This window comes from Clupea harengus, chromosome 13 (genome assembly GCF_900700415.2).
Source record: "Clupea harengus chromosome 13, Ch_v2.0.2, whole genome shotgun sequence".
Lineage (NCBI taxonomy): Eukaryota > Metazoa > Chordata > Actinopteri > Clupeiformes > Clupeidae > Clupea > Clupea harengus.
The window spans coordinates 28,906,982-28,931,506 of NC_045164.1; the positions used below are offsets into that span (position 1 = coordinate 28,906,982).

At 39.1% G+C, this 24,525-nt stretch overlaps 1 protein-coding gene across 1 annotated transcript; it reads right to left on the bottom strand.

Annotated features, from left to right (window-relative positions):
- Positions 1-5,962: 5,962 nt before the first annotated feature.
- LOC116223148 lies at positions 5,963-10,931 on the bottom strand. The gene is made up of 4 exons (XM_031578732.1): positions 10,667-10,931; positions 6,794-7,072; positions 6,223-6,268; positions 5,963-6,050 (listed from the first exon to the last, which is right to left on the bottom strand). The coding sequence occupies exons 2-4, from the start codon at positions 7,056-7,058 to the stop codon at positions 6,026-6,028; spliced, it is 336 nt and encodes a 111-aa protein (XP_031434592.1). The 5' UTR covers positions 7,059-7,072; positions 10,667-10,931; the 3' UTR covers positions 5,963-6,025.
- Positions 10,932-24,525: the final 13,594 nt, after the last annotated feature.

Consider the following 24,525-nt stretch of genomic DNA (forward strand, 5'->3'; position numbering starts at 1 on the left):
AACTGCATATACTATTGTGATTTGACCTACTTTTTAATGATGCATAAATGTCTACCTTTATCTTCCTTTTGCCATATTTCCTGCCCTATCTTGTTCATGGCGTCTTTAATAATCATTTTTTTATCTCTGATCTACTGAGGGGAACATGCATTTCATCTTCAGAGCTTGCTTTGCAAGTGCGTCTACTGTTTTGTTTCCCTCAGTGCCAACATGTGCTGGGATCCATGTCAATTCTTTGTAAATATTCTGCTGTTTTAAAAGACTAAACATTAAAAGATGTTTTTAAATTTAAAGGTCCTGCTTCCATGAAGATTTCCCACTCTGAATACTCGATAAAGCCGGCAATTAGTCCGACCAACCCCCTCTGACCACTGTACAGCTATTAGCCAGCATGTATATACAGACCAACCCCCTCTGACCACTGTACAGCTATTACAATAGCCAGCATGTATATACAGACCAACCCACTCTGACCACTGTACAGCTATTACAATAACCAACATGTATATACAGACCACTCTGACCACTGTACAGCTATTACAATAACCAACATGTATATACAGACCAACTGACCACTGTACAGCTATTACAATAGCCGGCATGTAAAACACCAAATCCGTAAAATCGTATGGAAAATGCGAATAAAAAAAGAAAACTGTGATTTATATGTACCTTAACTTGTATTTCTTTGCAGACAGTATGAACACAAGATATTTCATGTTTTGTCTGGTCAACTTATAAATATACATCCATTCCTGCCATTCAGGCCTGCAACACATTCCAAAAAAAGTTGGGACAGGGGCAATTTAGGGGTAGTAATGAGGTAGAATGATTAAATAATGATGTGATTTGAAACAAGTGATGTCAACAGGTCATTGTAATTATGATTTGGTGCAAAAGCAGTATTCAGGAAAGGCCTAGTCCTTAAGGAACACGGATGGGCTGAGGATCGCCAGTTTGCCAACAAATGCGTGAGCAAATAATTGAAATGTTTAAAAACAATTTTTCTCAAAGACGGATAGGAAGGGATTTGGATATTTTACCCTCCACGGTAAATAACATAATTCAAAGATCCAAGGAATCTGGAGGAAGCCTTATGTTAACCGTGTTCAGAAGTGCCGTCGACAACATCACATAGTGGAAACGTGTATTGTGGTCAGACAAATCAGTATTTCAGGTCTTTTTTGGAACAAATGGACGCTGTGTGCTCTCGACCAAAAAAGAAAAGGACCGTGCAGACTGGCTTTCTAGTTTGCATTCCAGAAAGCTCCTGCAACTGATTTGAATAGGTTTGAATCCAAGAAGCTAATGGATCAGATTGAAAAAGCATTATACTGTTTTTACAGCACAGAGTGGAGTCAGATTAATGTACTCACATTTGGAAGGTGGCACTGATGATAAGGTTACTGATGGGTGTGTGTGAAATGTAGGCTCCCAATCATTCTCATGGTGGCTATATGTACTTTTTACTGGCATGTTTATATTATGTTTGCTGGTGAAACTCTATGTAGATAAAAGTCTGTTCCTGTTTGTTTAGTAAGAGTATCACCAAAAATAAAGCTTTTTTTATCATTCATATGAATCGTGTGTATTTCTGTTGTATTATTAAAGTAAGGTACACAATGAAAAGGCTCTTTAATTGTAGTCCAGCTGAGCACTCCACTTCCATCCTCAGTCAAAGGATTCAGAGTGAACTGGGGTAAATGTCTGGGATTCTGGTGCAAATGATAATGCCCTCTGTGTATTTAAAACCATATTAAAGGTTCTTAGGTCACCTGGTTCCTACTCAGTTGTGTTGGTTTTTTAAGTGAGGCTTCACACTGGTTTGTCGGTCTGAAATTACCCTTATATCATTATTAAAATACAAACACACAGGCTTTCTACAGTTTACCAACCTATCCTATTCTAAATAATCACCTTTCAGTTCACACCCCAAATGATTATGGGAAGGAATTCCATGTGTATGAGCACCGATTACACGTCTGATGGCCCTACGGTGAACAGGGCCATAGCTCAGCCTGAATAAACTCCACACAGGAGGGTAGGTGGGGGTGGGGTGGAGGTGTGAACTGAAATGTGATGGAGTATGAGAGGGTTGGGTAAGGACAGAGAACAATCCTAACATCAGACCTTTCATGTGTTCATGGTTTGACTGTGGGTGTCAATGGAGTTTCCAGCTCATCCAGCTCATCTTTATTCTGCTTTAGCTTTCCACCACAAAACACACAGGAACAGATGCTTATGCACATAGAGAATACACATGCAGGTCTCATGAAACACACATGCAGGTCAACGAGTAACACAGACATCAGAGGAATGAATGGAATAGATGTCTACATTTCAAGCACACACATCTGTAGCCTGATCATCACTGAAATCATCATGGAAACATCTGCATTCAGCCATGTGTTCATATTTAGTGACCATGGAAATTATCAGACAAAACAAAAACATTCATTCCTGCCTGGCATTGACATTTTGCATTTTCTCCATGAGATACATTTACGTAATTTCAACCAATTTCCTTAGGCACCCCCACTTCGCAAACAATGAACAAACAAAGTTGACACCTTTTCGAGCTGCATTTTACAAAGTGATGCTATAACGTGATGTTATGACTCACTTTGGTAACCGTGCCAGCAAGGACATTTTTTTTGTATCATGTCCAGATTGTGGGTGGGGAGTGGAATTCTCAGCGAAAATACATTATCTATTGAACAGGTGTTGATATATTTTGGAAATTAAGATATAGAAAGTGAGTTCCAATGTCCACATGCATAGGCCTATCCTTGTTAATGAATAGGTCAATGTCATGGAACGTAAACCATTACGTAATCTGTTTAATTGACTGTTTTATTGCATACTGCAACGTTGCATTTAGTAATAAACAGCTAACATTTTCCCCACTAATTCTTAGGATTTTTCCCCATTTGATGTTTTTAGTGGTTTCATTTCTATTTAACACAACTAGTGTTCTACATAGATAAGAAGAGTATTCTCTATGGAAGACTGCAACAGCAGATCTGATGCTGGATGAGGAGGATTCCATCTTGGGTTGAAGGTCCATTGAAGCTGCATCAAATACCCAGACCTGCAGAGCAGATGTCAATGCAGGTCGATTTGCAATAGAGACCCGAGTCAGGAGCTGGGTCCCTCTTGAGAATGCTGTCATGACCCGAGTCAGGAGCTGGGTCCTTCTTGAGTATGCTGTCGTGACCCGAGTCAGGAGCTGGGTCCTTCTTGAGAATTCTGTCAATACCGAGCCGCAACATAGATTGGAGCCTGACCACAGAGTTTACAAAAACAGGTTGATTTCAATAAAAAAAAAAATTGTGGATAATAGTAAATGCAAAGCACCGAAAAAAAAAAGTGTGCACCAACATCAAACGCATTGTGAGAATGCAAAGCCACCTTCTAAAGCCCAACAGCTTACTTTTACTTTTCATGACATCACATGTGTTACTGTACAGTATATTGCAAATGTATGTGTCTAATTTGTGTTTAACCATATTTAATTAATTTCTAACAAAATCATTTGTGAAATTGTATATATGCTTGTCAGACAATCTTTACAACCCACCCAAGAACACAAAACAACAATAATAATAACGATGTTATTAGTATTATTGCTTTTATGCTCATTTCAGCCATACTAGAATGTTATGGAAATACAAGATGCATTGTAAATCAATATGCATGAATTTGGAGAAATGTTTTTTTACTGAGTTTAAAAAAAGTACAACAGATATAGATCCAGGGAGGTTGTTAACGTATAACATCACACTAACTTCAGCATGGTCGTCAGGCCATCACACATGACATCAAACGAATGGGACATTAAGCAGTGGCAGTGGTTGGGACAGACTGTGCATAACCTTATACCACCATTAGGATGCCAAAAGAAGCAGCAATAAATTGTAGTTTCACATCAAGGTGTAACTTCTGTGCAATTAAAAACGCAATAAACAATTAAAGTTGCAATATCAGGGGGAATGCAGTAAATTGCTGATTCTACGGAATCATACGAAACTGGAACTGATGTGTGACCTAATGGACAGTGATATATGAGCTACATTTGAATCCCTTCCCACGTATAGTACATTGATATGGCTTTTCCCCGTGATGGGTTCTCTGGTGTCTATTGAGATGAGACATTCTACTAAAAGACTTTCCACACTGAGAACAATGATATGGCTATTCCCCGTGATGGATTCTCTGGTGTTTCTTGAGATAACCCATTTGACTAAAGGTCTTTTCACACTGAGAATACTGATATGGCTATTCCCCGTGATGGATTCTCTGGTGTTTCTTGAGAGTACCCATTTCAGTAAAGTCTTTTCCACACTGAGAACAATGATATGGCTTTTCCCCAGTGTGGATCCTCTGGTGTGTCTTGAGAGTACCCATTTCAGTAAAGTCTTTTCCACACTGAGAACAATGATATGGCTTTTCCCCAGTGTGGATCCTCTGGTGTCTGATGAGACTACCCATTTCAGTAAAGTCTTTTCCACACTGAGAACAATGATATGGCTTTTCCCCAGTGTGGATCCACTGGTGTGTCTTGAGATTACCCATTGTATTAAAGTCTTTTCCACACTGAGAACACTGATATGGCTTTTCCCCAGTGTGGATCCTCTGGTGTGTCTTGAGAGTACCCATTTCAGTAAAGTCTTTTCCACACTGAGAACAATGATATGGCTTTTCCCCAGTGTGGATCCTCTGGTGTGTCTTGAGAGTACCCATTTCAGTAAAGTCTTTTCCACACTGAGAACAATGATATGGCTTTTCCCCAGTGTGGATCCTCTGGTGTCTGATGAGACTACCCATTTCAGTAAAGTCTTTTCCACACTGAGAACAATGATATGGCTTTTCCCCAGTGTGGATCCACTGGTGTGTCTTGAGATCACCCATTTGACTAAAAGTCTTTCCACACTGAGAACACTGATGTGGCTTTTCTCCAGTATGTGTCATCTGGTGGATCCTAAGTTTACTGCTACTTTTGAAACCCTTCCCACATGTAGTACACTGATATGGCTTTTCCCCAGTATGGATCATCTGGTGTGTCTTGAGAGAAGACATTCTACTAAAAGACTTTCCACACTGAGAACAATGATATGACTTTTCTCCACTATGGACCCTCTGATGTGTGATGAGGTTACCCATTCTACTAAAAGACTTTCCACACTGAGAACAATGATATGGCTTTTCCCCAGTGTGGATTCTCTGGTGTTTCTTGAGATCACCCATTCTACTAAAAGTCTTTCCACACTGAGAACACTGATGTGACTTTTCCCCAGTATGGATCCTCTGGTGTCTGATGAGATCACCCATTTGACTAAAAGTCTTTCCACACTGAGAACACTGATGTGGCTTTTCTCCAGTAAGTGTCATCTGGTGGATCCTAAGTTTACTGCTACTTTTGAAACCCTTCCCACATGTAGTACACTGATATGGCTTTTCTCCAGTGTGGAACATCTGGTGTTTCTCCAGTTCACCCATTTGACTAAAGGTCTTTCCACACTGAGAACAATGGTATGGCTTTTCCCCAGTGTGGATTCTCTGGTGTTTCTTGAGATAACCCATTTGACTAAAAGTCTTTCCACACTGAGAACACTGATGTGGCTTTTCACCAGTATGTGTCATCTGGTGGATCCTAAGTTTACTGCTACTTTTGAAACCCTTCCCACATGTAGAACACTGATATGGCTTTTCTCCAGTGTGGAACATCTGGTGTCTCTCCAGTTCACCCATTTGACTAAAGGTCTTTCCACACTGAGAACACTGGTGTGGCTTTTCCCCACTATGGACCCTCTGGTGTGTCTTGAGATGACCCATTTGACTAAAAGCCTTTCCACACTGAGAACATTGATGGGGCTTTTCTCCTGTGTGTGTTCGTTGATGAATTGCAAGAGCGGAAGATGCAGCAAAGGTTTTGAAACATTGGGGACATTCATGTTGTTTCTTCCTTGCGTTCGATTGCGGATGTCTGATGACATTCTTTCTTCTTTCCTCTGTACTCCTTTTGCTAGAATGGATCCTTTGAACGTCTCCTATAACATTAGAAAACATTTTTAAAATAATATCCTCACTCTACTTTATTTGTTACATTGCACTACAACACTGAAAACACATGTATTGTATTTTTTGTAATGTGTTTTTCAATGACTGGCTATTTGCTAGAATAGTACTTGGAAGTCCTTTAGGATAAAATTATCCACTTACAGACTGCACTGTAAATGTAAGCAGAGATTCAGAGACATGTAGAGATCTGGAGACAAAATGATGGCAGACATTTTAAATGTTTTAAATGTAACATACTCCAAATTATTTCTCATAATTAAGGTACTCCCATGGTATCTCTATTCTCTCAATAGGGCTCACATTTCATTAGGTAAAGCACAAGATAAAGCCAGAGGGGTTTATTTTTGTTTTTCAATCAATTTTTAACTAACCTTAGTTCCAATGGGTTGAAATATTAATAAATCTATTATTATTGTCATTATCATATTAAATTGTATACCAGTTATCCAGCTGATGTTACAGTCTCTTCAATATTACTCCTTAAATTATAATTGGTAGAAACCCTTTGGGGTGCCTGTGCAGCTTCATATTGACACAAGTTCACATTTACAGATATTAACACACGCTAGCAGCAACCAGATGTTTCCTTAAGCTAGAGACAAATAGTTAAAAAATTCCCTTGCAGCTTCATATTAGCATGATGTTATATTCAATTCATTTTAACTATCACATTGTTCTAGTTTTTCATGATACAAACTAATGTGCAACTTACCTGTAGGAGTAGAGTCATGGTGACCATATTCTCTCAAATCAGATGTTTCCTCCTGTTTAATTTCCACTGGTGAATACTCATCTTCTTTGTGGGTCAAGATTGGTGATGTGTATATTTCAGTCTTACAGTCAGCTTCCAGTCCAGGCTTTTCTTCCACTTTCGGAATTGCAGAAAGATACTCCTGCAGGAAATCATCAAATTCCTCTTCTTTGATCTCTTCCTTCACTGACATGAGCAGTTGTGGTGTTTCAGTATGTCCTGACATTTCAGACTTCAGTTCTGTTTTTCAAAGAAAATCAAGTCAAACCCTCATTCAATGCAATACATTTGCATATAGTGAACATGTGCAACAAAAGAACTACAGTGTAGTTGTACTGTTGGCGATTTACACTTCTACAGTATGCTTCCAAAGAATGACACACATAATCATTCCGAGCATCCCAGTACCAGTCAGTTCAGTTCTGTTTTGTAAAGGAAATCCAGTCTAACATTCCTTCAATGCATGGAAAATATAGTTAAATAAAGAACTACAGTAGAGTTGTATTTTTGTTGAATTACACTCATAGAGTATCTATCCAAGCATCCCAGTGTTAAACCTAACAAAACTGAATTACAAACATACAGTATCTATCAAGATTATCCCAGGGTCTACCTTACGAAGGTGAGTTCAGTATCCATAATACAATAATATAATACAAGGTTAGAATAAGGTCACCACACACACACCACACACACACACACACACACACACACACACACACACACACAAGCAAGTTACTGGCGTCATTGTGAAGCACAAAGTTAGAATAAGGTCATCACACACACACACACACACACACACACACACACACACACACACACACACACACACACACACACACACACACACACAAGCAAGTTACTGGCGTCATTGTGAAGCACATGCTCAGCTCTTTCATACGATACCTGTGTGATGTCACACAATAACGATTTTGTGAGTAATTCAAACAAGAGTCATTTGTGTGTGTATGTGAGTGTGAATGTGAGCGAGCGAGCGAGCGAGCGTGTGCTTTGTGAGTAATTCAAACAAGAGTAATGAGTGTCTGTGAGTGTGTGTACGTGTGTGTGTGTGTGTGTGTACGTGTGTGTGTGTGTGTGTGTGTGTGTGTGTGTTCGTGTGTGTCTGTGTACCTGTGTGTGTGTGTGTGTGTGTGTGTGTGTGTGTGTGTGTGTGTGTGTGCGCTTGATTTGTGAGTAATTCAAACAAGAGTAATGAGTGTCTGTGAGTGTGTGCGCTTTGTGAGTAATTCAAACAAGAGTAATGAGTGTGTGTGTGTGTGTGTGTGCGCGCGCGTGCGCGCGTGCGTACGTGCGTGCGTGCGTGCGTGCGAGTGCTTTGTGAGTAATTCAAACAAGAGTAATGAGTGTGTGTGTGTGTGTGTGTGTAAGTGCTTTGTGAGTAATTCAAACAAGAGTAATGAGTGTGTGTGAGTGTGAGTGCGCTTTGTGAGTAATTCAAACAAGAGTAATGAGTGTGTGTGTGTGTGTGTGTGTGTGTGTGTGTAAGTGCTTTGTGAGTAATTCAAACAAGAGTAATGAGTGTCTGTGAGTGAGTGAGTAAGTGTGTGTGTGTGTGCACTTTGTGAATAATTCAAACAAGAGTTGTGAGTGTCTGTGTGTGTGAGTGTGTGTGAGTGTGTGTGTGTGTTTTGTGAGTGATTCAAACAAGAGTAATGAGTGTGTGTGTGTGTGTTTTGTGAGTGATTCAAACAAGAGTAATGAGCACGTGGAGATGGATGCAGAGATGAAGGCAGTTTATGACGGCTGAAATTTCATGTCAAAACCAGATTACTAGCAAGTAGCATCATTGGAAGGGGCTTGTCCTCTAGTTTATTCTGCAAATCACCACAAGGCCATGAGTACTTCAAGAGAGAACCAATAGTAAGGGTGTGAATTTCCATTGAATTTGGATGCACATTGCGTCCGACATGTTGTTAAAGTTTAGCATCGAAAAACATTTCCTAATTTTACCCTCGGATCCATGATGATGAACTCTTAACCACACATGCCATTTCTTAACATTTAGCATTTCAGCTAACATTTAACAAACACTTCTACTTTAAGCTACTTAGAAGAGTCCAAGAAGATTGCACATGTTATTAACTCCTAGAAGAAAGAGGTCTGGTTGTGACTAGGGACTATACTCAGTATTGGTCCGATACTAGCAGGATAGGATATCAGAAAAAAACTGTACTTTTTAGGAAGTTAAGGCAACTTGTCGGAATGGGATATACCCATGCCAGATTCCATAAACACAGAATTAAAAAGAAATTCATGACAAGTGCAATAGGCTGTTATGAAACATGTAAATCTTATGATGGGGGTTTCAGGTAAGGTGTTACTGTAGAAGCCCCAGTGGATAGTTGCTGGGTCCATCATGAAATACAAGATACTCCACTGACACCCACAGTCAAGATACTCCACAGTCAAGATACTCCACTGACACACAGTCAAGATACTCCACTGCCACCCACAGTCAAGATACTCCACAGTCAAGATACTCCACTGCCACCCACAGTCAAGATACTCCACAGTCAAGATACTCCACTGACACCACAGTCAAGATACTCCACAGTCAAGATACTCCACTGCCACCCACAGTCAAGATACTCCACAGTCAAGATACTCCACTGACACCACAGTCAAGATACTCCACAGTCAAGATACTCCACTGCCACCCACAGTCAAGATACTCCACAGTCAAGATACTCCACTGCCACCACAGTCAAGATACTCCAGTCATGATTTTGAACGAAGAGTGCGCTACAAATACAATGCATTATTATTATTATTATTATTATTATTATTATTATGATGATGCAGAGTGCATCATATTTCCATAACTGGAAGATCCACGCTTGATGATGGGGGCATGCACACAAGTATAAAATAGAATACAATATAGAAATGTATTCACATTTCTAAAGAAACACTCATGATATGTTGTAAAGTATTGGGCACACACAATAGCATTTAATAGTAATCGTGTTCCATTGTGTTGTGGTCAGAAATTAATTGATGTGAATTAACATCTAAATCACGCACCTGAAATATAAAATTTCAAAAGAAAGAGGGTCTCATCACTTCCATATGGTTGTCTGACAGAAAAGAAGGAGCAGTTGTTTGTAGAAGAGAAGAGTGCACAAAATAGTGGATATCTATCTATCTATCTTTAACTCCTTATCACCATGCCAGTCTCACACTCCATACTGTATATCTTTCTATCTCTCGATCTTCCAATCTATCTGTCTTTACCCAACTCTCTCCATTCAGAGAGACAGACAGACAGACAGACAGACAGACAGACAGACACACACACACACAGACAGACAGACAGACACACAGACAGACACACACACACACACACACAGACACAGACACAGACACACACACACACACACACACACACACACACACACACACACACACACACACACCCTTCTCCTTTGTCTGCATGCATTGAATTGCACTAAATGTTTTCATCTTTTACTACTTATTTTGAATTCTGAAATGTGTTCGCCTTGCATGCACTGGTATACCCTATTCTACAGAAGTCCATCCATCTTAAAATGTGTAGATGAAATATAGCTCATACGCTGTATTCAGCTAGACTAGTTAGCAGCACAACAGGCATATTGTGTTCCACATGTGACCCAACATGTATCGTGGAAAACTTTTCCAAAACCAAACTTTTAAACGGAACTTTTACCCACGGAGCTGTTAGGCATCTAGGAGCTCATGAGCTCCCCTCGTAAACTTTACACACACCAGATATCTGTATTGCATAGCCCAAGTTCTCATGGCATATAAGTATTCTATCACTACTTGACTTACCGAATAAAAAGTGAGCTCCACACAAAGTTGTTAGGCGTTGGTCAGTCGCGGTAACAGTCCCATACGCTCGCTTTTAAACTTCTCCTACAGTTGTCTTCGGTTCCTTTTTAACGCCTCGGGATTTAGAAGTATTACGATTACCGTTCGACTGCGGGGAATGCAGGCTAATACGACAATAATACCAACAATTTCTACTGATAAAACCAATCAGTGAGCTTCGTTTTACGCTCGAGTTCCTTTTTTCTTCTTCTTTTCAGTCTGTTAGCAGGTTGCATTTTAAGCACATTACCGCCATCTACTGGACTGGGGTGTGAGTACCATTGGGAACATTGGAAAACAGAAAACTAAAGCCCAGGTGCTAACCTCAGTGGGCTGTTTAATGCCAATCCACATTTTGCCACTTCAGCTTTTCTGCATATGCCCTGCATTATAAAACTACGTGTTTAATATTTAAAAATGTCCCCATGGTAAAAACATGGCCAAGACTGATGTTTACCTAAAACCACTATTGTTAACAAGGTTTCCTCTTGCCGACTCCAACTGCATATCCTATTGTGAATTGACCTACTTTTAAATGATGCATTAATGTCTACCTTTATCTTCCTTTTGCCATACTTCCTGCCCTATCTTGTTCATGGAGTCTTTATTAATAATTTTGATCTGATCTACTGAGTGGAACATGCATTTCAATTATATTCAGAGCTTGCTTTGCAAGTGCGTCTACTGTTTTGTTTCCCTCAGTGCCAACATGTGCTGGGATCCATGTCAATTCTTTGTAAATATTCTGTTGTTTTAAGAGACTAAACATTAAAAGATATTTTTAAATTTAAAGGTCCTGCTTCCATGAAGATTTCCCACTCTTAATACTCGATAAAGCCGGCAATTAGTCCGACCAACCCCCTCTGACCACTGTACAGCTATTACAATAACCAGCATGTATATACAGACCAACTGACCACTGTACAGCTATTACAATAACCAACATGTATATACAGACCAACCCACTCTGACCACTGTACAGCTATTACAATAACCAGCATGTATATACAGACCAACAAGGACGTAACCATAGTATAGACATGGGGGGGGGGGGGGTCCAAATGAATACCCTTACATGAAAATTTGCACATCTAGAACATAGTTTAAGTTTTTAAGTGCATTGTCTACAATTCCATATTTATATATGAAAATTTGCACATTTAGAACATAGTTTCGAGGACTACATTGACCATTTGAATTCACATCTAAAGGAATAGTGTAATATCTTAGAGGCAGTGACTGCCCCTCCACTTTGTTTTGGTGAGTTGCTTACTGTTTACTGACCTTAAACACACCTACAAATTACAATTATGCCTTTTCCAGTAGTACTTTCAGCATGCCTCTCTCTCTCCCTGTCTCTCTGTGCATTGTGGCCACATGTCATTTTATCAGAAGAACAGCGCCTGACCTTCATGATCTATCATTTAATATTCATGAAGCTTTTATGAAGCTACTCGTTTTATTTGCTTACACATTTAGCTCGGTATCAAGTTACTTACTGTCTGAAAAAAAGGCGTATGCTCGGCTGCTGGTCCAGTTTTCTCCGCTTTTTAAGTAACCTTAATTCCTCCATTACTCTACCTCCTCTCCACCAATTTAACTAACGTTACTTTCTTTGCTCTCCACTGAATGACGAAAAAGTGTTAAATAACCATGACAAAGCATAACGACGCGAGGTGGATTAAAACGAAATCAATCAATCAAGTGTACAATTAGGAGGGGGGAGTCATTAAATTAAAAATAAATAAATAGGACATAACAAGAGACCGATCCATTGAGAGGGTTCATAAAAGGAGAACGTATATTTGCAGACATATTTTCTGCTGTATATTGGGGGGGACAGATTAGTATTCTCTCAGTATTGGGTGGGACACGACCCCCCCAAAGAATGCGTGGTTACGCCCTAACAGACCAACCGCCTCTGACCACTGTACAGCTATTACAATAGCCAGCATGGAATCATCGGCCTCATCCGAGATGGAGATCAGTCTGCATACAGGAGGGAAGTTGAACAGCTCGCCCTGTGGTGCAGTCGCTACAACCTGGAGTTGAACTCGCTCAAAACTGTGGAGATGATAGTGGACTTCAGGAGGAGCCCCCATCACTGCCCCCCCCCCCCCCCACCATACTGAATCCTTCAGGTTTCTGGGTTCCACAATCTCCCAGAACCTGAAGTGGGAGCCAAACATCAAATCAGTCATCAAAAAGGCCCAGCAGAGGATGTACTTCCTGTGCCAGCTCAGGAAGTACAACCTGCCTCAGGAGCTGCTGGAGCTGCTGATCCAGTTTTACACTGCAGTCATTGAGTCTGTTCTCTGCTCATCCATCACTGTCTGGTTTGGATCGGCCACTAAACTGGACAGAAACAGACTACAACGGACAGTCAGGACTGTAGAAATGATTATTGGTGCCGACCTGCCCACCATCCAGGACCTGTACACCTCCAGAGACAGGAAACGGGCAGGGAAAATCATTGCCGACCCCTCACACCCTGGACATAATCTGTTCCAGCTCCTCCTCTCTGGCAGGCGCTACAGATCTCTGTACACCAAACCACCAGACACAGGAACAGTTTCTTCCCCCTTGTCGTCACTCTAATGAACAGTTAACAAATTATTATATTTTATTATTATATTATATATGATATTTATTTATTGTATCCTAAACTGTTGTGTTATACTGCATATTTTCAGTTTAAGTACACTGAGAGCAACTAAACCTTGAACAAATTCCTTGTATGTGACAATGTACTTGGCCAATAAAGATGATTCTGATTCTGATTCTGATGTACGTATATACAGACCAACCCACTCTGCCCACTGCCCACAACTGGGTTGGAAGTGTGAACTAAAAGGTCATGGGGTAGGTTGGGTGGGCTTGTATGTATGTTTTCTAATAGTGTATAACTTGATATGAGGGATAAATATAGTATTAGACCTGCATTTAAGCCTCCAATCTTCTTTATAGCTTTGTGTGTTTGTGTTTGTGTCAATTCAGAATACTTTTCATTAGTTTTGACTGTGAATGGCAGTGTAATATCTTGCTCAACTGCAATGTCTGCACGCCTATGATGAGGTACCCTACATTAAGAATACAACAGAAATAAATACAATTTACATGAGTCAATTCATAGAACTTTGTTGTATTTTATAGACGTCCAATAAATAAACAGGAAAATACTCTTATCCACATACCCATACACCAGCATACATTAAATTATAAACCTGCAGGTGAAGAAGCCATATAGACACCATATACCCAATTAATGGGTGTCTACTTTTCATACGGACCCCTCAGTGTAATGTTAATAAAAAGGTGATGCATTTCTTCTTTTTTAATTTCCTTCAATAAACGACTTTTCTTCTTTGCAGGTCAAGGTTGGTGATATTTGGTTGGTGTATATTTCAGTCTTTGCATATATCAAGTATTTTGGTGAGGTTCTTATCTGATAAGCCTGTTCTCCTCTGTTTCCTCTGATAAGCTTTAGTGACGTCGGCCTTTGGACAGAACGAGTATTTTCATTTTTCTGGGACAAAGAACTACTTGCACTGTATGTGTGGGGTGGAGGTGTGAACTGGAAGGTGATTGGGTAGGAGACGGTAGGCCAGTATACTGGAGAAAGCCTGTGTGTTTGTATTTTAATAATGATATAAGGGTAATATCAGACCGACATACCAGTGTGAAAGCCTCACTTAAAAAACCCACACAACTGAGTTAAATAGAAACCAGGTGACCTAAAAAACTTCATTATTGTTTTAAATACACAGAGGGCATCAGAATCCCAGACATTTACCCCAGCTCACTTTGAATACTTTTTATTTGCTCATGTTACACTGTGGGTGGCAATGCAATGCTCAGCTGAAGTTGTATTTAAACGTGTACCTTCCTTAAAGAATGCAACAGAAATAAACACAAATCAAGTAAATGATAAAAAAGGAAAGGATAAGAGGGGGTGGGCTGATCAACAGTAGAGTATTTTGCTCAGCTTTGATTTAGTTTGCTATACTTAGAAAACAACAGAATTATAAAGTTTCACAGATCCTCTGGTGTCTCTTGAGATGAGACATGTGTCTAAAGACCTTTCCACACTCTGAACAGTGACTTTTCTTCAGTATGTGTGATCTGATGGGTGGTGAGATGTGATCTATTCTTGTAATCCTTCCCACATTCATCGCTTCACAAAGGAGGAATAATCATTTTTCTTCTCTTTTTTTGTAAACCCAGAGCAAATGTCCTCTGTTCTTGAGAAGTAGGTCTCCCTTATGTTGTTGTACTTATTATATTCTGTCAGGAAAAGAAACTCATCATCCACTACCCCATTGATACAGTGAGCGCAGAGACTGTTTTGTCGAGGTAGCCATGTTTTTCTGTGTCTACCCTTTTCAATGACAATGCTGTGTTCCCTCCCGCCAAGTGGTAGCAGCCATATTCATAGCAAGACTCCAACTAAAAAACCTAGACCAAATAAAAAAGTTTTACAATACAACTAATCTTCAACATCAAGCTACTGTATAAGCAGTGCCATGTTTGATCTGGTCATTGGCCATCAGGGTTTTAGCAGTGCCTGCCTCTAGTGCTCCCCTGCAGTGCATTTTCAGCCACGATGGCATCATACTACGTCTTCATTGCACACCAATGTCTCACACACTTTTGCCCAATAAAATATTTTGTATATGAAATGTTTCATTCTCAGTTAGCGGTATTATTTGTTTATTTGTTTGTACTTTATATTTGATACTAGTTTGTGTAATTTATCAATCAATGGTTCTTGAGCAGTATCCCTTTCAATTGGTTGTTCTTTTTTAGACTTAATGTGACGTGGCTGTGATCTCAGAATGCAATTTGAGGCCTTACAGTAGAGTACCTGATATGATTTGGATCTGTGACTGCATGAGCTACTACACTACTGTTGAGAGGGGAGCAGTAGGTGAATCTACGCAGTCACCTGTCCTTCCACCATAAGGAATGAACAGACCCAGCCTTTTACACAACTCACCTTTGTCAGGTAGACACTGGGATGCTCTGGATGGATACTGAACTCACCACTTGAGAGCAATGACAGTATTGTAAACAGAAATGTCAAACAGTCTTGCACAACTAGAATATGTGTACTATTCGTATTAATAATACAACATGAATAAATACATCATTTTAAAAGGCTTTATTTTTGGCAGAAATCCCACTAAAAACAGAGGAGCAGACTCAAACCTAAATAGAGATTTATCACTAAACATTTTAAATCAAATATGCAGGTGACAGAGGCATCATAAGAATGAATGGGTGTCTTATTTTCAAAACATCGGCATCCATAGTTTGTTCATCAATGATTCATGGACTTCTGAAGTTACCAAGCTATAAAAAACAAACATCAAATGAATGGATGTCGATACTTTAAACACACACACACAAGCACACACTGGGGCAATCCACTGATTTTTACAAAATGTGTATGGGATAAGAACGCACCTTCAGTTTATAGACCTTTACATAAGGGACAGTCATACATGGGGTGTCTTCCTTTTCTTCAGAACAGTCAAGACGATCCAGATCTTCAATCATTTCATATGATAATACATATCATAGTTTTTTTATTGAAGTCCATATATGAAGGGGGGGAAATATTGCACCTTATGACATTGATATGGGTTGTCATGTATCATCTTAAATGGCTGGCAGGAAATATGTATCTTTTCATCATATTGTGTAGGAGAGAACCATGATGGGGGAATACTCTATGAGAGAAAAATGTGTTTAGTTGTTTCATTCACTAAAGTATCCTCACTGAATCAATGGATGAAAACTGTAAAGCTTTATTTGAAACTGAGCTGAAGTGACCAGAGGTGACCTGTGTGTACAGATGACCAAAACTTTTAAAACAAGCCATTAATAAACCGTCTATGTTTTTCCCAATGCCAGCGTAAATTTACATATCTGGCTGACTATGAAAGATTTTCTCAAACCAAACGGAGCACTGTACAATGTTTGATTAACATGGCATTAATAAAAATCTATATTATTTCAGCTGATGTCAGCATTATGTTTACATATCTATCTGGTTATGGAAGTTTTTTCCAAACCATTTACTGACATTGCGCCTTACATTTTAATGAACACCGAATGTAAAACACGATTATTCACAATGTGTTCACTATTCCTGGCCTTACTTCCTACTCACTCAAATAACACTCCAATATGACTGAAGTTGAAAACAGATATTTACTTTGACACGCTATCGACGAATGGCTGAATGCAGATGGACACAGCAATATTTTACATGGACACAACAATACGTTTAATCTTATCTGTCTTGCAATTTCACAATTTAATTACATAATATGTCAGAAGATGATTTAACTTTTAATGAGATAACAGACATAGATCAACCTATGTTGTGAATATCAATCAAATTTCTAACATAAAGTTTACTTCAATGTAGTTGTCAATCCTACACACACTTTACACTAAACGACATGAGGAAGTGGCAGTGGCTGGGACAGACTGTGCATTACCGTATACCACCTTTAGGAGGCTGAAAGAGGCAAAAAATACCAAGCTCTTAGTAGCCCATGGTAAAGACATCCCATAGTATCTCTCCAAAAATCTGTCAATTTGTGTGGTTAAAACACAACTAAAGGCCAACAAACTAAAATTCGTGCCTTTAAATGTAAATGAAAATGGGGATGAATTTCTTCTTTAATTTCCACCAATACATGACTTTCTTCTTTGCAGGTCAAGGTTGGTGATATTTGATTGGTGTATATTTCAGTCTTTGCTAATATCACGTATTTTGGTGAGGTTCTTGTCCCCAGTATGGACCCTCTGGTGTCTGATGAGATTAACCATTGCAGTAAAGGCCATTTCACATTGCGAACACTCCAGTATGGATCCTCTGGTGTGTTTTGAGATTAGCAATTTGACTAAAAGTCTTTCCACACTGAGAACACTGATATGGCTTTTCCCCAGTATGGATCCTCTGGTGTTTCTTGAGATCACCCATCTGACTAAAGGCCTTTCCACACTGAGAACATTGATGGGGCTTTTCTCCAGTATGGATCCTCTGATGTGTCTTGAGATGAGACATGCGCCTAAAAGTCTTTCCACACTGAGAACAATGATGGGGCTTTTCTCCTGTGTGTGTTCGTTGATGAATTGCAAGAGCGGAAGGTGCAGCAAAGGTTTTGAAACATTGGGGACATTCATGTTGTTTCTTCCTTGTGTTCGACTGCTGATGTCTGATGATTTTCTTTCTTCTTTCCTCTGGACTCCTTTTTCTAGAATGGATCCTTTGAACGTCTCCTATAACATTAGAAAATATTTTTAATATCATATCCACAATTCTCAATCATTGATATTCTCGATGTGTTACATTTACACTACACAGTATAACACTGAAAACAATGTATTTTGGATTGACTGGCTATTTGCTAATTTAGTATATCACTTGGAAGACAAAATTATAGTAGGCATTTTAAATGTTTTAAATGCAACAGACTGCAAATAATATCCCATTATTATAGTATTCCCATGGTATCACTATTCTCTCAACAGGTCTAACATTTCAGTAAAGCCGGAGAGAAAGCCAGGGGTTTTTAAATCAACTTCTAAATAACCTATTTATAACAGTATAAATGTCTGAGTTCCAATGGCATGAAATACTTTAAAATCTATTATTATTATATCAAATATATATATATATTATAATATATATATATAACTAGCTGATCTAGCAGTTTCTCCAATTTAGCTCGTAAAATTATAATTGGTAGAAAAGGTAGAAACCCTTGGGTGCCTGTGCAGCTTCATATTGACACAAGTTCATATTAATATGAGTTAATATTAACACACACTAGCAGCGTCCAAATGTGAAGATGGTTCCCTAAGCTAGAGACAGATAGTTAAAAAGCTACAATAGGCAAAACCCTCTGGGTGCCCTTGCAGCTTCATATTAACTTCATATTAACTATCATATTTGTCAAGATTTTCATTATACAAAGAGCTTCTTCCAAAAAAATTTATATCTTTTAATTATTGACTAGAATTGTACATCATGTGGAAGTAATTTAGGACAAAACAAGTGTAAAAAAAACTAAATGTAAACAGAGATCCAGACACAATAGTTAGTTGGCTTCTCTTGATACAAAATAATCTGCAACTTACTTGTAGGCGAAGAGTCATCAAGATCACAGTCTCTTAAATCCGATTCATCTTCCTCTTTAAATCCCATCAGTGTAGACTTTTCTTCTTTGCAGGCCAATGTTGGGGATCTTTCTGATTCAGTCTTACAGTCATGTTCCAGTCCAGGCTTTTCTTCCACTTTCTGAATTGCAGACAGATACTCTTGCAGGAAATCATCAAATTCTTCTTCTTTTATCTCCTCCTTCACTGACATCAGCAGTTGTGATGGTTCAGTACATCCTGACATTTTAGTTGTTTTGCAAAATAAATCCTTTAACTTTCCTTCAATTCAAGACTAATATAGTGAAGATGTGCAACCAAGACCTGCAGTATAGTTGTACTGCCTGTGAGTTACACATACACACTTCCAGACCACCCCAGTGTCTGCCTTAAAAAGGTGGCTCATCCAATCAGCTGCAGGAACCTTTGTGATGCAGAATGCCAAAGGATTATTGGAAGGAATGCGTATGAGCACCGTTTACATATCTGATGGCCCTAAGGTGGGCGTGGCTATAGCTTAGCCTGCAGAATCTCCACACAGGAGGGTAGGTGGGGGTGGGGTGGAGGTGTGAACTGAAAGGTGATTATGGAGAAGAGGATAGGTTGGTAAACTGTGGAAAGCCTGTGTGTTTGTATTTTAATAATGATATAAGGGTAATAACAGACCTACATACCAGTGTGAAGCCTCACTTAAAAAAACACACACACAACTGAGTTAAATAGGAACCAGGTGACCTAATAAACTTTATTATTGTTTTTAATACACAGAGGGCATTATCATTTGCACCAGAATCCCAGACATTTACCCCAGTTCACTCTGAATGCTTTTTATTTGTTCATGTTTTGACTCAGGTTGGCCATGTAATGCTCAGCAGAAGTAAAAAGTAAGGGCCTTTTCATTGTTTACCTTCCTTGAAGAATACAACAGGAATAAACACAAATCAAGTAAATGATAAAAAAGGAAAGGATAAGAGGGGGTGGGCTGATCAACAGTAGAGTATTTTGCTCAGCTTTGATTTAGTTCGCTATACTTAGAGTACAACAGAAATATGAAGTTTCACAGATCCTCTGGTGTCTCTTGAAAGCAGACATTGGCTAAAGTTCTTTCCACACTCTTAACTGATGTGACTTTTCTTCGGTTTGTGTGATCTGATGGGTGGTGAGATGTAATCTATTATTGTAATCCTTCCCACATGCATCGCTTCACACATAGAGACGATGCATGGGTGCCTATGTCTCATACAGACCCCTCAGTAGCCTGACCATCAGTGATTCAGTACTGGTGAAGAAAACATCACAATTAAACAGAACTAAAATAATAGATTATGATAAAGTACACGCAGGGTCATATCCTGGCACCAGCATCCCAGACATTTAGCCCTGTTAACAATGAACACTTTACATTTTTTATTTTCTTTTGATTGTGGGAGGCAGTGGACTATCTTGCCGTGCTAGAATGTCTGCACTCCTATGCTTAAGTACCCTACATTAATAATAGAACAGAAATAAATACAGTAAACATCATTAAAAAGGCCATTTTTATTTTTGATTATTTTTCATTAAAAGGCCACTTGCTATGAGGTTCACCCTCATATTGAGAGAGATTTTTCCACAGAAATTTGAGAGTTTGGAGAGAATGAGGAGAGGTGTTTGTTTATTGTTTCAGATGATGTTTCAGGATTGTTGTTCTTTTTTAGACATGATCTGACTTGGATCTTGGATCTGCCCAGAGAGTCACCTTTCCTTCAACCATAAGGAATGAATAGACTCAGGCTTTTACACAGCTGCAGTAAGTGTTTGACATTTCTGTTTACAATACTGTTATTGCTCTCAAGTGGTCTTACAGGATGTTTGCTTTGATTTATCTTGAATTCTTACATTAAGATTACAACAGGAGTAAACCCTATTCATATGAACAAAAATGATCAAGGAATGATTTTATTTCAATCTCTACCACATCACACGTTTCAAATATGAAGAAATAATACTTCATCATGTAATTCACATTTTGTTTAAAACTCATAAAATCCAAAATATTACAGTAAGTGATACTCCATCATGTGTTATCAGGGAAGCACATCATATGCTATCCTCTGGTACCTGGTACTCTGGTACTGATGTGTTTTTTTCAGTCTTTGCATAGATCAAATATTTTTGTAAGGTTTTTGTCCGGTAAGCCTGTTCTCCTGCTTGCGTCCTCTGATGAACATTGCGCTTTTTTGTATACTGCATGGATGAGGCCTTTAGGATGTATTTTCTGATTTACCTTGAGACTAGATATTCTATTAAAGGCCTTTCCACACTGAAGACACTGATAAGGCTTTTCCCCTTCATCCGTGATCTGATGGGTGGTTAGATGTGAGTTACTCTAGTATGTACTTTCTGATGTGTCTTGAGATTGCGTTTGGCATTAAAGCACTTCCCACACTGAGAACACTGATGTAGCTTTTCCCCAGTGTGGATTCTCTGGTGTTTCTTGAGATTACCCATTTGACTAAAGGCCTTTCCACACTGAGAACACTGATGTTGCTTTTCCCCAGTGTGGATCTGCTGGTGTCTCTTGAGATCACCTGTTTGACTAAAGCACTTCCCACACTGAGAACACTGATGTAGCTTTTCCCCAGTGTGAATCTGCTGGTGTCTCTTGAGATTACCTATTTGACTAAAGGCCTTTCCACACTGAGAACAATGATACGGCTTTTCCCCGGTATGGATCCTCTGGTGGCTCTTGAAATTATCATTTGTACTGAAGGACTTTTCACACTGAGAACACCAATACGGCTTTTCCCCAGTATGGATCCTCTGGTGTGCCTTGAGAGTAGACATTTGGCTAAAGGTCTTTCCACACTGAGAACACTGATGTGGCTTTTCCCCAGTATGGATCCTCTGGTGTGCCTTGAGATAAGACATATGGCTAAAAGTCTTCCCACACTGAGAACAGTGGTGTGGCTTTTCCCCCGGTATGGATCATCTGGTGTATCTTGAGCTGACCCATTACAGTAAAGGTCTTTCCACACCGAGAACAATGATATGGCCTTTCCCGAGTGTGGATTCTCTGGTGTGCCTTGAGATTACACATTTGGCTAAAGGCATTTCCACACTGAGAACACTGATATGGCTTTTCTCCAGTGTGTGTTCGTTGATGAACTGCTAGAGCGGAAGATGCAGGAAAGTTTCTGAAACACTGGGAGCATTCATGTTTTTTCTTCATTGTGTTGGATTGCTGATGTCTGATGACTTTCTTTCTTCTTTCCCCTGTACTCCTTTTGCTAGAATGGATCCTTTGAACGTCTCCTATAACATAATAAGACATTTTTTAAATAAAATCCTCACTCTCCTTTATTTGTTACATTAGCACTACAACACTGAAAACACATGTATTGTATTTTTTGTAATGTGTTTTTCAATGACTGGCTATTTGCTAGAATAGTACTTGGAAGTCCTTTAGGATAAAATTATCCACTTACAGACTGCACTCTAAATGTAAGCAGAGATTCAGACACATGTAGAGATCTGGAGACAAAATGATGGCAGACATTTTAAATATTTTAAATTTAACATACTCCAAATTATTTCTCATAATTAAGGTACTCCCATGGTATCTCTATTCTCTCAATAGGGCTCACATTTCATTAGGTAAAGCACAAGATAAAGCCAGAGGGGTATATTGTTGTTTTTCAATACATTTGTAACTAACCTTAGTTCCAATGGGTTGAAATATGAATACATCTATTATTATTGTCATTATCATATTAAATTGTATGCCAGTTATCCAGCTGATGTTACAGTCTCTTCAATTTTACTCCTTAAATTATAATTGGTAGAAACCCTTGGGGTGCCTGTGCAGCTTCATATTGACACAAGTTCACATTTACAGATATTAACACACGCTAGCAGCAACCAGATGTTTCCTTAAGCTAGAGACAAATAGTTAAAAAGTTCCCTTGCAGCTTCATATTAGCATGATGTCATATTCAATTCATTTTAACTATGACATTGTTCTAGTTCATGATACAAACTAATGTGCAACTTACCTGTAGGAGTAGAGTCATGGTGACCATATTCTCTCAAATCAGATGTTTCCTCCTGTTTAATTTCCACTGGTGAATACTCATCTTCTTTGTGGGTCAAGATTGGTGATGTGTATATTTCAGTCTTACAGTCAGCTTCCAGTCCAGGCTTATCTTCCACTTTCGGAATTGCAGAAAGATACTCCTGCAGGAAATCATCAAATTCTTCTTCTTTGATCTCTTCCTTCACTGAAATGAGCAGTTGTAATGTTTCAGTATGTCCTGACATTTCAGACTTCAGTTCTGTTTTTCAAAGAAAATCAAGTCAAACCCTCATTCAATGCAAGACATTTGCATATAGTGAACATGTGCAACAAAAGAACTACAGTGTAGTTGTACTGTTGGCGATTTACACTTCTACAGTATGCTTCCAAAGAATGACACACATAATCATTCCGAGCATCCCAGTACCAGTCAGTTCAGTTTTGTTTTGTAAAGGAAATCCAGTCTAACATTCCTTCAATGCACGGAAAATATAGTTAAATAAAGAACTACAGTAGAGTTGTATTTTTGTTGAATTACACTCATAGAGTATCTATACAAGCATCCTAGTGTTAAACCTAACAAAACTGAATTACACACATGCAGTATCCATCCAGAACATCCCGGTGTCTACCTAACAACGGTGAGTTCAGTATCCATCCAGAGCATCCCAGTTCCTATCTTACAAAGGTGAGATCAGTATCCATACAAAGCATCCCAGTGTCTACCTTACCTTGGTGAGTTCAGTATCCACCCAGAGCATCCCAGTGTGTACCATACGATGGTGGGTTCAGACTCCCCTAGGTTTTGTTAATATAGTGCATCTTCTGTCTGACCTATTAGCTTCCTGGATTCAAGCCTAACCAATCAGGAGCTTTTGGAATGCAAATTAGAATGACAGAGGAGAGGCTTGGTCAGGGTTCAACCTGACAACACAAAGTAGGGTAGATGGGTCATTCCTGGATGTGTGAACTGAAAGGTGTTTGGGAAGGGCGGGGTAGTTGGGGCGGGTTGGAGGTGTGAACTAAAAGGTCATGGGGGTAGGTGGGGTGGGCTGGTAAACTGAAGAAACCCTCCATTGCTCTTCAAAGCTTTTCATACTGTATGTTTGTGTGTGCATTTAGGTAGGCCTATATGTATGTGTGTGGGAATGAATGTAAGTTTTCTAATAGTTTATAACTTGATATGAGGACAGAGGATATTATAAGACCTTTATATAAGCATCCAATCTTCATTAAAGCTTTGTGTGTTTGTGTGTGTGTCAATTCTGAATACTTTTTATTTGTTTTTTGTTATGACTGTGAACGGCAGTGGAATATCGTGCTCAACTACAATCTGCACTCCTATTATTAGGTACCCTACATTAAGGACACAACATAAATGAATACAATTCACATGAGTCAATTTACAGAACTTTGTTTCTTTTTTTCGTAGAACGTCCCATAAACAAACAGGAAAAGACTCTTATCCACATACCCATACAACAGCATACATTCAATTATAAACCTGCAGGTAAATAAGCCATAGAGACACCATAGACCCAATTAATGGGTGCCTATGTCTCATACAGACCCCTCGGTAGCCTGACCATCA

Bases quoted from the DNA above. Each gene is read 5' to 3' on its own strand.
- LOC116223148 (XM_031578732.1), bottom strand. From the start codon at position 7,058: ATGTCAGGACATACTGAAACACCACAACTGCTCATGTCAGTGAAGGAA. The intron at 6,269-6,793 runs GTAAGTTGCACA...TTTTGTCTCCAG, and splicing joins CCATGACTCTACTCCTACAG to ATCTCTACATGTCTCTGAAT. The intron at 6,051-6,222 runs GTAAGTGGATAA...CTAATGTTATAG, and splicing joins TTACATTTACAGTGCAGTCT to GAGACGTTCAAAGGATCCAT.